The following is an 18,421-nucleotide window of genomic DNA, read 5'->3' on the forward strand; positions in this document are numbered from 1 at the left end:
CAACCTTCGGTTTCAAATAACTCTGCATTGATTTCCAGGTTTCTGGTTAAAAAAAAGGCAGCCGCTCCTCTTAATCTGTTCCTCCTCCTCCTCCTCATCCTCGGTTAAACTGTCAGAGGAAGCAGGAGAACCCGACTCTCTGCTGACCCCATTTCTGCTCCTCTGTAACCTGCAGCCCTCAGAAGGAGACTGGGGAGGAGCAGTCAATGAATAAGTGCTGCTTATTAATCACTTCTCTGGACTGCTGGCCTTCATCCTGACATATTTAATCCCTGAGGCTGGAACAGAAGCCCCCCCTTACCTCAGATTATGTCTGGGATATGCAAGGAAGCATTCTGAATTCGACTCTCTGAGCTCGCTTCTGCGTGGATAAACCTCAGATCGCTCGTCAAATCACTGCCCCGTTAAAAGTTTCATGGCCTTCCTGCTTCTTTTCACTTAATGCGGCCGGCTGGGAGTTTGACGGTGGAAGCGAAGGAGCATCTATGGGCAGGATGGAGGAAAGGAAGGAGGGAAGGAAAGAAAGGGAAGAAGAGAACCCCAGAGTGCCGGAAAGTGCGTTTTTTTACGTCTGGATGCTGATGTGATCCGATCAGACTAGAAACTGCTCTCATGCTCTCACTAAGGTCTGGATGTGAGGGAGAGTCTGTCAGGTCGTGTTTTATTGGCCGTCTTCCTTTAGAAACGACCTGTTCGGTTGAAACGGGGAACTTTTTCACGTTCTGTCTCCTGTTCCAAGGGCTTTCTGCCATTTACTGAGGAAAGAACCCTCAAATCTAATCAAGACACGTTGACTGTATCAGAGAGCTGGACTGAGCCTGCGTCACGTCATCCATAGAAAGTTATTTACTTCCGGCTCCAACCAATGAAGTCGGTCGCATTTTTCCCTGTTGGATGTCAGGAAGTATGGATTGGACCGAGTTTTTATGGCAACCACTTTCACCAATCAGGCGTGAGCTTGTTGGAAGGCCACACCCCTACCACTTGAAAGTGGGCTACATGAAACATGCCTAACATTTTGAGTGTTGGACGTGGGGACCAGGAGGCCTCTGATTGGTCCGTTTATATCTTATATAACTGGATCTACAGAAAAATGAGGATTATCAAGAAGATGTTGTTAAAGGTATCAGAACCAGGACCAACAGAACGACTGAGGAACAGCTGCTTATGTCTCTATAGACGTCTGTGGGAGTTTGGCTTCTTGGCGCCAGCGGGTACTTCCTGTTCCTGCCACGTTTTGTCCTTCCATTGGACTTTCCGTTGGACTCAGCGCTCTGTGGACAGCCAGTCTTTTGACTTGTTATCTAGTCTGAGGTCTTTCCCAGACTGTACCAACTTAATGACGTGGGGGGTGGGGGTGCTTTGATTAGTTTGAGAAACTCCGTTTAAAACATTCCTGGTCTGCAGAATTTTGGCAGATTTCTCCAGTGTTCATATTATTTTTTGAAATTTTGTGGATCTTATGAGCTAGAAACCCAATTTATGTAAAAATAAACATATAATTACTTGAAATCCATTCAAGGGTGGAAATCTAGATTCTTTGAAAGTTTTACTTTTAATTAAATTATGGAAATTATTACCAGGATATTCAAATGTTTAGGAAAGGATTAAGTTGACTGAGTGTTTTTATTTCACTGACAACAGAAACATCAGCAGGTTTCAATATGAAGTCAAACTCGTTTGGACTCCATCAACCTCAGATTTCTGTTTAAACCCCCCAAAGCCGTATTCTGATGTGCCAAAGGTGAAATAAGATCCTACATATGGATAGTTTGCTCTGAAAGGCTGACAAAAGCAGGATACAGGCCCTTTAATCCTGATTTTCCCCACACTCCTGTTAAAACCGTCATATTATGGGATGTCATCAAACATCAAACATGGAGCCTCTGGTAACCCTTGTGTGTTTTTTTTCTGCCACTGCAGCAGCCAAGACCCTCCTCAACAAAAAGGCCGACGTGAAGGTAAGCCCCCCCTCCCAGCATGTTTCCCCCACACCTCCGGTTTGGATTTCCCGAAGCCCCCCCCCCCCTGTGTTCTGTCTGGATTTGCTCTCTCTTTTCTGTTTTTGTCGTAGTTTGGTGTTTTCTGGTTTGTTTGCAGATTGTTTTTCAGACATTGGCTGCAGGCCGTTGTGCCACAAAAAGCTGTTTTTAGGCAGGTTTAGGCCAAAAGCAGCAGCAGCAGCCTTTCTCTGGATGAAGCGTCAGAACATGCGTGTGCATGCGTGTGTGCGTGTGCATGCGTGTGCGTGCATTTCCTCGGCATGAGACCTCCTCTAGTTTGTTCTGTCATCATTCAGCTCATCCCCGTGATCCATCTGTCAGCTGTTCTTCTTCTCATCCCTCCATCCCACTCCGCTCCTCTTTTCCTTTAGTGCTTCCTTTTTCCTCCACCCCCCCATCTGGTCTTTAACCCCCCCCTCTCCTCACAATCCTGCTCGTCCTTTTAATGAAGATCTCCCAGCGTCCCCCGCTCACAAACGCGCCGCAGTAACACTTCCCACGCGCAGCTTCCACGGCGAGAGTGCGACAAAGCGCGGAACGCCGTGTTCAGAGGAAACGCACTCGTAGATGGAGGAGTGAGTGTCGGCGCGGCTGCAGACGGAGGGCTGCGTGTGTGTGCGTGGCGTGCAGCTGCGTGTGCGGCGGCCCCGCCCCTTCCTCCCTGCTCCCTCAGTTCAGCAGGGAATGTGACTCCAGCTCCAGGAATAGCTGCCGGTCTGGACCCTGGAAACCCGTGCGACAGAAATAGACGCTCTCTTCCAGCGCGCGGCGCTCTCGTCGCCTAGCAACAGGCTCCCCGCGCGCTCGCCCCAAACCGTCTCTAAAACTGTCTTCTTCGTCGCTCCCTTCCTGTCTTTATGCCCCCAGAGCGATCCCTTCTCCTCATCCTCTCCTCTTCCTCTTTGCTAGTTCATCAAGGTGTGATGTCACCTGATGCTTTTTCAAGCAGGTGCTCCCTCAGGCTCCTCCCACCTTTCGCCACCCGTTTGTACCCAGACGATCAGCTGGATCACCAAAAGGATAATGAGGTAGTCAGGTCATCCCCCCAAAAAACATTAAAGTTATTTTGAAAAAAAGGAGGATTTACTGATTTAAAATGATCGTGTGACCAGTCTTTCTTTGACTTTCTGTCACGGCGCCACTTTCCTCTTGTCGCGTTCTCAGAGGGGGTTTCTGGGCTCTTTTCCCCTCTAAATGTTCCCTGACGACCTTGGCTGTGACATCACCGCTCCTCTTTTCTGGCCTGCAGTAATTTTGAAGTCCCGTTGGATTAAACTCAAATCCCCAAGAACCCTTCTGTTCACGGGGAAGGTGTGGACTTCTGCTTTGGAGCCGCTTCTGTTGGAACATAAGTTGGTGATTTTTATTTTTCACACACCCTCCTTCTTCTGCTATCCGCTCATCCATCCATCCATCCATCCATCCTGACGACAGAAACGCAAGTCCAGCTCTACTGTCCAGTATTTGGTGAGAATGCATTTACCGTCTCTCCTTTGTTCAAATTCTATTCCCTCTAATGCTACGTTCACACCGGGCGCGTGTCGAGCTGAATGCAGGTTTTTGAACGCCTTTGGCGTTCGGCGTTCACACTGGACTGTCACCATACCCGACACGAGCGGATGCACCTACAGCTGGAAATGGTTCAAAGCTCCAGGTTTTTTCTTCCATAACTCTATTCCGATACTTATTGCCATACGATTGTTCTATATGTCGCCACCAAATCTGAGTCCCTGATTGGTCAAAGTTCCACTGGCTTCCCGTTCAACATGCGTTCAATGGCTGGGTGTACACAGACCTGTGTAGTACGTCATGAATACGCATTTACATCGACTTTTCATAGAAAGTGGTTGCTTGAACGCGCGTTGCAGAGGGCGGTGTGAACGTAGCGTCAGGCTTCCCCTCGTTTTTAGTTCAGTGTTAGAAATCAAGTCGGTAGTCTTCATTTCACCGTCAGTCACAACAAACTCACAGCAGTAAGAAAGCATTTCTGGAATTAAATGTTTAGCTTTATAAAGTTCAAAAACACCAGTAGCACAAAAAGTAGATTTGATCAAAAACCGTCCAAAATAAAAATGTTTATTTTCTCTGATAGGAAATGTGACGAAACATTTCCGTTCCTCTCTGAGGGTTCAAGCTTCCTTTAGTTGTAATTCTCAGCTTGGGCACTAAGTGGAGCTAAAGTCGGATCAGTGTGAGTTTTCTGCTAAAATCTGGCCCCTTGGGCAAAAACAGACGTAAAGTTTTACTAAACGCATTTTTTACCTTTTAAAGTTTTCTTTACAAGTTTGCATCGACACTAAAAAACGGAGAAATATTTGACCAAAAAGTCGTCTTTGGTCTGAAGAAGTTTCATAAAATGCAGCAAGAACTACCAGAAAAGCATTTTTTTGCTCGATCTTTGCCGCTCCACTGAGATGTTTTTAGTGTAGTCTGGAATATTTGCTCTTTATTCTTTAATGACCCCCCCCCCCTGATTTCCTGTTAACCATCACGTCATCCATCCTCTCCAAACACGGCGGGTGGATGATTTCTGACGAGTGGCAGTGTGTGCACGTACGTGCATGTGCATGCTTTTTCTTTTGCTTTTGAGTGTTTTTCTGCCTCTTTTCCTCATGAAGTCATCAAGTCTCCTAAAGAATTCATCCACATCCACGAGCATTTAAAGTGTTTCTGCTCATGTTCTGGTGTTTAAATCGTTCTGTTCTCCGTCTTGATCGGGTTTTATCGTCGGGTAGATCTCCTCTGAAGTGACAAACGTCTCCTCATCTGTTCTGATCCAACAGCAAAACCACAAATGGAGCCGCTTTTTCGTTTTTTCCTCGTGTTTTCGCTCTAAATTCTGACCGAACTTTCTTCGCTTGATCTCAGGTGGAATCTTCTCGCGTTGAGTCTTTTTCTGGACTTCCTCGGTTTACGGCGTTTTCTGTGAAAGTCCCACAGATTAGGATTTAAGTCCCGTTAGTGACGGAGCTGCTGGTTCCACGCCGCTCATCCAGCACTCAGTGACAGATTATTCTGATCACATGAAGCTACAAAGGACTTTCTGCTCTTTGATGTTTGTTTTCCAGACTCATGGAGGTGAGTCATTGTGTGGGACGGGCTGCTATGATGTGGGGGGGTCAAATCTATCTGCTCTGTAATTGATCTACAGCAGCTTTTACCCACATTTGTAGTGAGCAGATTCAAGTGAAAAGTTGAGTTTTCGTTTAAAATTAATTTTCTTTTTTACTTTATTAATCTGGCAGTGGAGAAATCCGACTGGTCACCAACCAATGAAGGACCTGGTTTTTGGAACATTTTGTTAAACAACAATGAACTGCGAAAAATAAAAACAAAAAATAAAAATAACAGCGGCCAAATTTGACCCTAAGGGATCAGAACTCAAGCTGAACAAAACGACATCTCATACACACGAGCATATCATGAATGTGGGCGTGGTTACTAAAAAAAACCTCTGTTGCCAAGGTAATCCAAACATTGACTTTTGCCGATTGTTCTAAAAATGACGTAGAACTGTTTGTCGCCCTCAGGCGACTAAAAAATAAAATGGTTGCTATGGAGATAAAACCTACAGAAAAGCCGCCATTTTGAAAATCAGTGCTTTCCGGGGGTGGGGGGTTAGGGGCGTGCAGCAACCGCTTAGCCAGTGAGGGGGGGGTCAAAAGGGGGGCGGGTGGCGACCATTTTTGTTTTTTTAAATGTTGTGGTGATGCTTATTGTGTGGAGTAATTTGTTGATGTGATTTGACCTTCAGGGCCACCGTTGTATGCCGTGCAGACGCACACACACACACACACACACACACACACACACACACACACACACACACACACACACACACACACACACCTGCTGTTGTTAACACTGTGTGTCTCCTTCCTCTCCTGCACAGCCGCAGACAAACAGCACCAAAAACAGCATAGTCACCAGCCCCAAAGGGAACCTCCCTTCACCTGCTCTGGTATTTACCTCCTACCCCCCCTCACCTGTTTGTCTGCGTGTCCATCCTCCTGATGCATGCCCCCCACCCCCATCACAACCTCGTCCGTCTGTCCCGTTGATCCGAGCAGCGTTGACGGCCTCGGCGGGTCGGTCTGGTCGGGTCGGGCCCAGCAGGTGCCGTCACGTCCCTCCTTGCCTGGGGGAGGGGGGCAGGTGTGTACAGACGGGTTGTTCTTCGCTGCCCTTTTCTCGGTTGCTGTTGATTCTTCAAAAAGGAGCTGACAGAACCTGCTGGGTCCGTCAGGCCGGGTTAGACCTCTGCCGGCGTTTCTGGATCCGGGGAACCGCTGGCCTTAACCGCACAGCAGGAAGACGACGCACAATTATCACAACGAAGACAAAAACCGGTCGGGTCTGAAAGAACTTCAGCTTATGTTCAAAACCAGATCTGTATAATATTAACAAAATCATCAAATGTTAATTTATTCAATCATCTTTGCTGTAATTACAGCTTTCAGGAAAAACTCATCATTAAAAAAAAATCATTATTTTAAAAGATAAATCAATAATATTGATTGTTTCATTTGTAATTTATTTGTAGTTTTTCCTTTAAATTAAAAAAGAAAATCAATTTAAAATCAAATCCAGCTTGAATTTCTCATAAAAGCACACTTAATGCTTTTTTCCAAACCTTCTGTGAGTAAAGAAAAAAAAAATCTATCCTTTATTTATGTTACGAAGAAAAAAAAGCATCATTTGTACTTCTGCTTTGTTCTGCTGTTGCACTTCTGACAACAGTTCAAAATCTGACAGCATTTGAACGCTTCAGCGTTTTGCAGCAAAAACATTAAAAAAAAGAAAAGAAACTAACGTTAATGAAAGATATGTTAATGTAATGCATTTCTGAGGAAATCATCATACATTTTTCTTTCTGGGCAAAATATTTGATGAGGAAGATCTTCTGTCGTACTTTATAAAGAAATGTTTTTCAAAAATAAAGGCGTGATTGTTTCAGGAGATCACGTGGGTTTTTGTAGTTTCATGTGATCCTGAGGAAACTGCAGCCGTCTGAGTTGTGAGGCTTTTATTGAAACTTACTGGAATAAAAAACAAAACAACAAAGATGTTGCTGCTAAACTTGGTCTTTTATTTACTAAAAAAACACAATAAAAACACTTGTAGACAGATTGACAGAGGAGTTGATGTGGTTGGAGTTGTCAGCCTACTTTCCTGCCATTTTTATTTTCCCAGCAGCCTCTGCGCTGCGCTCCAGATGTCACCCTCAGGGTCGGCTGCGCAGAAGTGAGTGTTGATCTGCCACATTCCTGCAGCCGACCCGCATGATCTGTCATGACGTGATCTGTCCTTCGCTGCAGCCACGCTGTATGCGAGCAGGACGCGTGCGAGCGAGCGTGCACGGTCCATCCGTCTGAAGGAAAACATTCAGTCGGAGTAGAAGGCAGGTATACGAAAGCCGGTACTCCGTCCTCGCGCATCCTCTCCTCCCTGGCTGACACCGGTGTCTGTTGCCCAGGAGACGGTTGTCTTGACGGCGTGACGAACATCATCAGGGGGAGACAGCTGATGATTGGTCATCACAGAGGTGTCACTTCCCTCGGAGAGAGGAGGGCTGTAAGAAATATGTGATGGGCTCCGAGTGACTTTCAGAGACAAGAGTCCCAGAAATCTGTGAAAACAGAGAGTCCTCCCCCAGATGGCGACCAGAAAAACACCCAAAAACATCGGGAAGGAAACCGTTTGACAACAATGGAAGGTTTCACAGAAAAGCGAACGCGAGTTAAAAAAAGGGTTGTTTAGTGATGGCCGCTCAGTCAGATGAATGGAGGTCTGCATCATCTCTGGTCTTTGAAGGAGGATCCAGAAATGCTGCCAGCATCTGCCCAGCACTCAGACAGAACAGCACGGCCTGGTTTCATGTCGGGGGTGTCGAGGCTCCCTCCCACTTCTTCATTTAGCGTCCAAAGAGGGTTTTTTCAAGCAGAACTGTGGATAAATTTGGGGTTTTGGAGAGAATCTTCAGCAGCTCTCTGATGCATCTCTTCTCAGAGTTTTTTTCCTTCTGTCTCTGTGAGCTTCTGTTTAATAATAAAATGGATGCTGGGGGGGGGGGGTCTGTTTCCAGTGAAGCTGTTTGACGGGTTAGGGTTAAAAAACGGTTAGTGAAATGATCGTTTTTATGTTTGGAACAGAATGGGCTAAAAGTTATGGCAAGCAGAAGATATCATAAAACAGCAGGAAGACTGTCTGCATAATCAGAAATGCAGGTTTTTTAGGCACATTTTAGAAGTGAGCACAGGCAGAAGTGCGGCGTTTTTGCATCTTCCAACTGTCCTTAGGGGTGGATGGGGGCTGTCTGTACGGGGCACGCAGGTTACCCGCACAAAATATCAAGGTTGTAGGCGGCTCAATGAACCTCTAGAGAGAAAATCCTGCCGTTTCGTGGCTGCCACTAATTGAACGAGCGCAAAGATAACCGAGCGACCCCGCATTTTACAATCCTAACTGAGCGGCGCTGCTGCCCGCTCACTGGGTTTGGGAGCAGTGTTCAGGGGTTATGTTTGTCATCTGGGGGCGGTAACCTTTCTGGTTGATCTGATTGGACGAAATTTGTGCGTCAGATCCGGCGAGGCAGCGGGGCGGGACTTTCATTTCTTGTAACGTGGATTAAAACGTTAACAAACGGCCATGGACAAGGTAAGAAAGTGCAGCGAGGTTTTTTGTGCTGTAATATACACGTACACTTTAGCAAACCCGAGACAGAACTACTACACTACTCAAAGTACAGGAGGCATGTGTTAGCATGTGGCTAACAAGATCGCTGCCCATTCTCTGGATTTAAACATTCAACTCCTGCATTAAGAGAAAACCTGACGCTGTTAACTTCTAGACTCGCTACTATTTTATGTCAAATTGACGCTATTTATTCAAATGAAACCGTGTTTTCGACCATTTGTGATGCAATAAAACAGCACTCTGGACACGTGTTCTAGGAAGGAAACTTTACGCCGTTCCATACGCCCGTCTTGGGACAACATTTTGATGCCTTTATGTGACGGAGTTTTAGGACCACGGTGAGAAAAAATTCTGGAGGAGAATCTTTCTTTTTCTTTTTTTGGTGGCCCTTAAACTCTGTTGTAATTATCCCGTCTCTTGTGATGATTATTTTCCTGGTGTTTTATGATATCTTTTGCTTGCCATACATTTCTAGCTGTCGCAGCACATCACCTGCGACATCACCTGAGGGTTCAGGACCATCTCGCATTTAAAGACACTTTATTTGCATTCATGAATTTCCCTTTCTTCTTTTTTTTCTCATTTCTTTCTGCATTTATGTCCAATCATTTTCTCACTGAACTTTCATCTTCGTCCACCTCCCTTCCTCTTCCTCCAGGAGCCTCAGACAACTGTCATCCATAATCCAGTGGACGGGACAAAGGTACACCCTCCCGAAAACATCCCTCAGTCCTGACCCGCTCTTCATCCATCCTTGTCGTGCTCTTTCTCCTCCTCTTCCTTTACCTTCTCCTGTCTTTGCATCCATCAGTGTGAACGCTCCTCTGTGGTTTTTGTGTTTGATCAATATTATCCACCGCTTGGATCTATTGGGGGGGGGATCATGGCTCTTTCACCCCTCTTTTGTGGCTCTTTTACCCCTCTGTTGTGGCGCTTTTACCCCTCTGTTGTGGCTCTTTCACCCCTCTTTTGTGGCTCTTTTACCCCTCTGTTGTGGCTCTTTCACCCCTCTTTTGTGGCTCTTTTACCCCTCTGTTGTGGCTCTTTTACCCCTCTGTTGTGGCTCTTTTACCCCTTTGTTGTGGCTCTTTCACCCCTCTGTGGTGGCTCTTTTACCCCTCTGTTGTGGCTCCTTTACCCCTTTGTTGTGGCTCTTTCACCCCTCTGTTGTGGCTCTTTTACCCCTCTGTTGCGGCTCTTTTACCCCTCAGCTGTGGCTCTTTTACCCCTCTGTTGTTGCTCTTTTACCCCTCTGTTGTGGCTCTTTTACCCTTCTGTTGTGGCTCTTTTACCCCTCAGCTGTGGCTCTTTTACCCCTGCACATGTGGCTCTAGTAGCCTCTTAAGGCAGAAAGGGATGTTTTGGGTTTAGAAAAGGCATTTCTGTTTCAAACAGATCAACAGTCTGTATTTAGCATAAGACGTTTCAAACACCAAGCACGGGTGAAACGGCGCCTCCTGCTGGTCATAGAGAAAACCATCCAAACGGCTCCTCAGGTGTTGAAGGTGGCAGACTCCTGCTTTAGATTTCCATTGCTAGATCCCGCCCTCTTACCCCCCCTTAAATAGTTACTGTGAGCCCCTGGGGGTGGTGCATGAGTCTGCATGTGTTTTTGGTTTTGCCCCCCGTCATGAGCGCTAATGGCGGTGTGTTCTCCTAAGTTGCTCCTGATGGCGTGTTTGCTGCTGGAAATGGAAGCGGTGCGTTGATTTCAGAGCTGCAGGACACCAGCTCTGATTCAAACCCTGGAAGTGTTGATGGGGGTTATTTATATCAGAAACGGCTTAAGTGGCACACTCCACCCCCTGGGGGGGAAACGCAGAGGTTCAGTGCATTTGGGGGGTTGAAAAAGATTTTTCTTTTTTTCTTTTTTTTTTAGAAAGCTAAAGACTTCGGTAAAAAAAACCTCTGATCTGTGACGGAAACTGAAGGTTGATCCCTTCAAGATGTTTCCATCTGCAGGTCACCAGCTGCTCTTCAAACCGCTCTGAGACCGCTCCCATCAGCTGAGCGTGGCGCTCTCCTCCTAATGAGGTTGCAGAGTCTCTCAGCGCCCCGGTACATGCTGGGGAATTTTAGGCCCATTAAAGCTGCTAATTGAAACTCTTCTGCAAAGAGGAGGACCGGCTGGGAGACGGTGAAGACCTGTCTGCCGTCTGTGAGAAAGATCTGAACTTAAACTTACACTTGAACCTCCCTGGTTCCGACGGAGTCGTTCTCTCTGTGTGATGTCGCTCACAGACATGAGAGCAGAACCAGGTTGGCCCGGATTAACGGATTGATACAGTCAAATATAACAACACAGTCGTCTGAACGACTGTATAGAACCTATAATCACTTATAAAATACAACTAAACCGACTAAGCTGCCCTTAGACTCTCCTTCTCTGTAGGGAAAAACTCCTAAAAGAACCGGATTCCAGACAACCAGAAGAAACCCTAGGGGAGTCCACATGAAGGAGGGACCCCCCCCCAGGATGGACAGGCGATGTACCAGAACTCTTAGAGAAGAATTAGCTTATCTGACACTACATGTTTGAATAGTCCAGCAGATGGACTTCAACCAGACGAGGTCCACGGCCAAGAACAACTGATTATTAATCAATTATGATCAATAATCTGGCTCATTTGCTAATAAACAGGCGTCCCCTCACAGTCACCTGTACGCAGGGCGTAAAGTTTGCTGACATCTACGTAAAATCATCCGACAATGGCGATGATGCTCCTCCCGGTTCTGCAGGTGTGAACGTTCACCTGGACTCGACAGGAGAGCTCTGCTCCTCTCTGTTCTCCTGCAGATGAACTCTGGTGCGGTTCACTTCAGTGTGAACGCAGACGGCCTGTCCAAAGGGAGGAGGTGCTGCAAGAAGTAGCAGCCTCAAGCTGAGGAAGCAGGAACCATGAAGACATCTGGAAGTGCATGCTGGGTAACGCAGGAGCAGTGAGGAAGCTGCAGAGAACTGGAGGGTCAAACCACTTCTGATCCCCCCCCGGTCAGAGCTTGTTTAGACAACAGCGCCCCCTAGTGAGCAGATGTTGGAACTTTGATTGGTTGAGTCTTTGATTTATCAGCATTCCTGCAGGATTGATCCAGAGGAGACGTGAAGGTTTTGTAGAAAGAGTACAGTGAAACCTGTTCTGTCATGTGTGACGTAGACGTGAAGCAGCTCGTCACGCCTCTACCGTGAGAACGTGCACGGCAGCATTTATGACGATGAATTTAAGGCAAATTAACCTCGACACATGAATGTCCGTTTATTTGAATCCCGTTGAATCAAATCGGATTGTTGACGTGAGATGAAACCCAAACTGCCTGACAACAACAAAACCGTTTGTTTCTCATGTCTACAAGCCGACGAGGCGTTTGAGTCAAAGAAAGAAAATCGTTCAGGTTTTCCTACAGCTTCAGGTCTGAAAAGCTTTGCAGTAAAACAGACGATTTGTAATCTGGGATGTTTTTCTGGACATGTGATGCAGCACCAACCTGTCTGTTGGGGGTGAGAGCACCCCCCCCCTGTTGTAACAGGGGGGTGTTTGCAGAGTCCTGCTGGGCTCCGCTGACTGTCTCCGTCTGCTCTGCAGGAATCATCCGACAGCAGCAACACCACCGTGGAGGATGAAGATGTGAAAGGTGAGATGTGTTCCAGCCATGCGGGAGCCTCCAGGTAAAAAGCGTGTTTCTCCGAGGACAGAACGTCTTGAAGGACGTCCGCGGTCCTCGGCTGGGCGATGGTAGATTTCCGGGGTTCCTCCGTGTGATGTCATGAGCAGAAATGCGCTTTGATGCCACCCATCGTCCTCACAAGCCTTTTGGCTCCGCCCCACTCACGTTTAGGGGGACCGTCCACACAGCTGATCGTCTGACAGCTAGCCCCGCCCCCTGACCTCTCTGGGAGCCCCCCTCTTCAGGAGGTGAGCGGGGGCTGTGGGAGGAGTCAGCGCAGAAGATGCGGCTGGTTTCTGTGACATCACACCTCTGCGTGAGGTCCGTGTGGAGGATATTTCCCCACCGCTCTTGACACGCCATCACGCCGTGGTTAAACTAGGTCATGAATGCATTATTACTGTGCCAAGCATACAGAACAGAGCGTGCTCTTCCTCCTCCTCATCCTCCTTCTTATTTAGCTTTTATTTCTTTCCTAAAGTCCTCAGCAGCAGGAGGAAGCTGGAAGGCCAGAGGACGGAAATTTGACTTTTTTTTTTTTCATTTCAAGAAACTTGAATGTCATAATTTATCTCTGAATCGTCCTTCAATGGAAGGAAACATTAAAAAGAGTCATTTTCATGATTAATTTAAACATTTCAGGAGGTAAAGTCCTGTTTTTCCTAAATCCTTCATTGCGCCTCACTAACGACTAGAGCGTGGTGTAAGGACGGCGTACGGCGGCATCATCCGTACGTCTTAAGTGCGGGTAACTTCCATCATCCGTACCAATACATTACGATACACTAAAATGGTACGCTCCATTTTCAAGACGTCCCTTAAGGTGGCCATACGAGCTTCACCTGTGCTACCCTGAAGATGCAGCCGCTCCCCCCTCTATGGAAGCATTTCTGTGGCATAAATAAAAATAAAGGTCAATACTAGAAGTGCCTTTACTGACTTTGTAATTATGCTACAGAAATGCTTCTCAAGTTTAGGCGTTGAAACAAACCACAAAGGATCCCATCGTTCGACACGCGCAGACACTTCTGATGGGGGTAAAACACGAAACTCTTTTTATTCCCAGTCTGCTGCTGGCTAAGACCACGCCAAACATCAATTCCTGTTAACAAGCTGCTGTCTGGTAGCATCTTTTTAAAAGTCGTCATTTTAAAAAGCTGTGAATTTTTTTTATGCCATAGTCCGGGTGAATACTCGACTCTGATTGGCTGCTGTGTTCCTCACCCTAAAGTAGTTCCAGTTCACATAAACCAGATGTTCTTTATCACTACGCTGGCCGAAACGCCACTTGATACTGCAATTAACGCCACTTGTAACGAATGATCAGACTCTTTATGAGCTGCTGTAATAATTCAAGCTTTTACTTTGAAAGTTTCCACTCTTTAAACTCGTAAAGGAGGGTTTCCTCCCTTATGAGTTCTTGTAATCTCTTAATCCAGAGTTTTCTAAGGAGGTGGGAATCTGCTCTGCAGGGATTAGATCAGAGGGGGCAATCTTTTGACTTGTGGGCAACAACGGGTTGTTACATTTGACGAAAGTGGCAGGGGCAGATGGAACAGTATGGAATTTGAGCCAAAACAAACTTTAAGTTGGATTCAAAATAAATGGACATATTTTAAAACGGAACATTTTAGAGTTTTTTTATTTCAAAACATTGACTTTTCTTCTCATTTTCATGCTAATTTCACCAGTGGGTCGATGTCCCTCATAGAAAAACGCAAAACTAGAGAAATGCTGCATTCAAATGGAGTTGGAGAAATCGGAAAAATCACCGTCCGGCTCTGAAAAACACGCATGAACGCCAGAAAAAAACCCACAAATCTTCCAAAAGCTCACGAATGCAGAGTCACTAAAGTGTTTCTGTGGAATTACAGGGAAAATGAAACAAATAAATAGCTTAACGGGCCACATGCGGCCCCCGGGCCGCAGTTTGCCCCCCCCCCCCCCCCCCCGGATTAGATCACGTTTTTGTGTGTGAAAAGTATTTGCTCTTTTTTCTGGTTTTATCAGATTCAGGCAAAGAAAATTTTCAAATATGACCCGTCGGATATGTTTTTGGAGGATTTAAAGAAGATTTGAGCTTACTTTGGATTTAGGAATTAATTAATAAAAAAAAAGCTACCTCCACCCCCCCCAGAGCCCCCACCCTGAGTGAGGAGTGGACAGGGCTGGGATTCTGGGCTGAAGGGGGTGTGGGGGTTAAATTTAGCCCTGCTGTCAGAAAAAAAACAGTCTTCTGATTGGTAGTTTAGCTGCTGCAGCCCCCCCCCCCCCTCCCCCCAGATGGTATGAAATCAACGCCGCTGTTTTTACGACTTCAGACACAAACTGAAGGGCCCGGGGGGCATCAGGTGAGTGCCGGAGGAAATGGGGGGTGGGGGGGGGTGTTTGGTGGGAACAGGGCATGTTGTGCTGCCCTCGTTGAAGGGGGGGTCCGGTCAGGCCGGTTCTGGACAGCTGGTTTGTAAGACGACACCAGTTTGGAGCATCTGTGAACTTCAGGATTGGTTTTGTTCTGGTTTAGCCGCCGTCGCTCACGTTCCGCCTCCTGTTCCCTCAAATCTTTGTCTGACTGGAAGCATCAGAGTCAACTTCATGGAGGATCATGAAGGTTCATCTCCTCCTCCTGGGTTTGGTAGAAGTCTGTTTACTCACCTGGGTCTGACCTCACCTGCAGCGTCAGAAACGATGGTCCGGGTTCTGCTGTTCTCCACGCTGCTGATGTTCCTCTGTCCTCGCCGTCACGTCTTCTCATGAATTATTGCTCGCCGTGGCGTTTCTGCAGAGCTGCTGATGTGTTTCCTTTTTCTGTCATTTCATGAACCGCTTGTTTGGTTTCATCCTCTGTGTGCGTGGATGTGTGTGCGTGGATGTGTGTGTGTGCGTGGATGCGTGTGCGTGGATGTGTGTGTGTGTGCGTGCACTATGGCAGGGAAGAGTTTAGACAGCAGCTCACTTAAGGCTCAGTCCAGCTCCATCTCCCAGCCTGACAGCTGCACTGCTGCTGCTCACTGTAAGTCTGCAAGCTGCACTGCATGCAGCCTGAAGCACACGCATGCAGACTAGAATATGAATGGATGCAGACTGTAACACACTCATGCAGCCAGCGACACGTATGCATACAGACTGCGACTTGCACACAAGCGGCCTGCATTGCATTCATGGAGCCTAGAATATCTGTGTAGGGGGGGGGGGACAGCACATGCTTGCAGCAACAAACAGCGTAGAATGAAGCAGAGACCCACTGGTTGTTGTTGTCTTCATTCATCTCTGCATTTCCCTGCATTCACTGGCATGAAACATTTTACACATAAACGGCGTCTTGAGGTGGGAAGTAACTATTCATATGTGTTCTCAGTTACATTTTGTAAAAGTTTTACCCCTACAAGTACTTCTACTACCACTGTTGCACTATTCTTTTGTGTACTTGAGGTCTTTTTTTTACTTTTCCAGAATTTTTTTTAATGTATATGAAAGGTTCTTTTTCATAAAAAAGAAAAGGGATCCTCGTCTTTATTTAGTGAAGTTTTAGGTTTATTTCAAATGTTTCTCTAAATGTTGAAGTTTACACAGGATTTAAGTGGGACTAACCACAAAACTGAAACGTAATACTACTTATTTTTCAATTACTACTCAAGTAAACCTTTGGATGAGTACTTTTTACTCTTCATCAGGAATGTTATTTGTAGGTAGAACTTAGTTTTACTTGAGAACAAGTTTTCTCCACCCGCCTCTGCTCACACTTCACTTTATTTTGGCATTTTCTGACATTTTCAAGCATGCCCCCCCTCCCCCCGTGTTCACTCTGTGCTGCAGAGCTGCGATGTTGCATCCGGCCCCGCTTTCATCGCAGTGCTTCCTCCTCATCTTCACCTCTTTCAGCCGCCGCGAAGCTCGCGGATCTACTGAGCTCCGTACGGCGGGGCTCAGGGCCCGCTTCCGACCGGGAAGGGAGACCCAGCAGCCCACCCCCCGCTGCCCCCTCCCCTCCACAAACCCCCGCCATCCCCATGCAGAGTAAGTAGGAAGGAAGGGGGAGCTCTAGTTGGTGATGATGTCCTCAGATCTTCATCACACAGATGTGATGAAGACGTTAGGATGTGATTTTAAAACATGACAGAAAGAAGAGAGCCCCAATTTACTAGATTCAGCTGGAAAATGGTCGATATTTGAGCAAGAACGCGGTCCAGAGAGAAAAAGACGGAAAAACACAAAATGAGATGTGACGAGCGCAAAGAGACAAAAACACTGGAAAACCCGGAATATGATCAGAAAAGAACTGATGTTGATGTGGAAATGCAAAGGATTATGGGACTTATTGGAAAATATCTTTACAGTGAAGACAGGAAAATGAAGAATTTTACATATGAAGATGGACAAAAACGAAAACAGACTTGATGTTGTGTCTGTTTCCTTTGAGCTCAGCTTGAGTCAAAATGTAGAAAAGGTGAAAAATGAAGAGTTAAATGTGAAAGCGTCTGCTATGGCGGGAAATAGGAAATGTAGACTCCAAACAGGCAGCAAGAGGACGTAAACAGGCCACAAAGACCACATAAACAGGCTACAAAGACCACGTAAACAGGCTGCAAAGACCACGTAAACAGGCTGCAAAGACCACGTAAACAGGCTGCAAAGACCACGTAAACAGGCTGCAAAGACCACGTAAACAGGCTGCAAAGACGGCGTAAACAGGCTGCAAAGACCACATAAACAGGCTGCAAAGACCGCGTAAACAGGCTGCAAAGACCACGTAAACAGGCTGCAAAGACCACGTAAACAGGCTGCAAAGACCACGTAAACAGGCTGCAAAGACAGCGTAAACAGGCTGCAAAGACCACATAAACAGGCTGCAAAGACCGCGTAAACAGGCTGCAAAGACGGCGTAAACAGGCTGCAAAGACCACGTAAACAGGCTGCAAAGACGGCGTAAACAGGCTGCAAAGACGGCGTAAACAGGCTGCAAAAACCACGTAAACAGGCTGCAAAAACCACGTAAACAGGCTGCAAAGACCACGTAAACAGGCTGCAAAGACGGCGTAAACAGGCTGCAAAAACCACGTAAACAGGCTGCAAAGACCACGTAAACAGGCTGCAAAGACCACGTAAACAGGCTGCAAAGACCACGTAAACAGGCTGCAAAGACCACGTAAACAGGCTACAAAGACCACGTAAACAAGCTGCAAAGACCACGTAAACAGGCTGCAAAGACGGCGTAAACAGGCTGCAAAGACGGCGTAAACAGGCTGCAAAGACGGCGTAAACAGGCTGCAAAGACGGCGTAGACAGGCTGCAAAGACCACGTAAACAGGCTGCAAAGACGGCGTAAACAGGCTGCAAATACGGCGTAAACAGGCTGCAAAAACCACGTAAACAGGCTGCAAAAACCACGTAAACAGGCTGCAAAGACCACGTAAACAGGCTTCAAAGACCACGTAAACAAGCTGCAAAGACCACGTAAACAGGCTGGAAAGACGGCGAAAACAGGCTGCAAAGACGGCGTAAACAGGCTGCAAAGACGGCGTAAACAGGCTGCAAAGACAGCGTAAACAGGCTGCAAAGACGGCGTAAACAGGCTGCAAAGACCACGTAAACAGGCTGCAAAGACGGCGTAAACAGGCTGCAAAGACGGCGTAAACAGGCTGCAAAGACCACGTAAACAGGCTGCAAAGACAACGTAAACAGGCTGCAAAGACCACGTAAACAGGCTGCAAAGACCACGTAAACAGGCTACAAAGACGGCGTAAACAGGCTGCAAAGACGGCGTAAACAGGCTGCAAAGACGGCGTAAACAGGCTGCAAAGACGGTGTAAACAGGCTACAAAGACCACGTAAACAGGCTGCAAAGACGGCGTAAACAGGCTGCAAAAACCATGTAAACAGGCTACAAAAACCACGTAAACAGGCACGTAAACAGGCTGCAAAGACCACGTAAACAGGCTTCAAAAACGGCGAAAACAGGCTGCAAAGACGGCGTAAACAGGCTGCAAAGACGGCGTAAACAGGCTGCAAAGACGGCGTAAACAGGCTGCAAAGACGGCGTAAACAGGCTGCAAAAACCA

General features: G+C 46.9%; 1 protein-coding gene across 31 annotated transcripts in view; it reads left to right on the forward strand.

Moving 5' to 3' along the window:
* LOC101170191 (calcium/calmodulin-dependent protein kinase type II subunit beta) overlaps positions 1 to 18,421 on the forward strand; it is a 66,276-nt gene that overhangs the window by 38,744 nt on the left and 9,111 nt on the right. For 2 of the 31 annotated variants that reach the window (XM_023958150.1, XM_023958157.1), the window contains 6 exons: positions 1,927 to 1,961; positions 5,896 to 5,964; positions 9,358 to 9,402; positions 12,281 to 12,329; positions 15,295 to 15,375; positions 16,245 to 16,379. In XM_023958150.1, the coding sequence (XP_023813918.1) occupies positions 1,927 to 1,961; positions 5,896 to 5,964; positions 9,358 to 9,402; positions 12,281 to 12,329; positions 15,295 to 15,375; positions 16,245 to 16,379 (414 nt within the window). Of the gene's footprint in view, positions 1 to 1,923; positions 1,962 to 3,437; positions 3,471 to 5,895; positions 5,965 to 9,357; positions 9,403 to 12,280; positions 12,330 to 15,294; positions 15,376 to 16,244; positions 16,380 to 18,421 lie in introns of all 31 variants that reach the window. The other 29 variants (XM_023958156.1, XM_023958155.1, XM_023958152.1 and 26 more) reach the window with 21 other exon arrangements.

This window comes from Oryzias latipes, chromosome 9 (genome assembly GCF_002234675.1).
Source record: "Oryzias latipes chromosome 9, ASM223467v1".
Lineage (NCBI taxonomy): Eukaryota > Metazoa > Chordata > Actinopteri > Beloniformes > Adrianichthyidae > Oryzias > Oryzias latipes.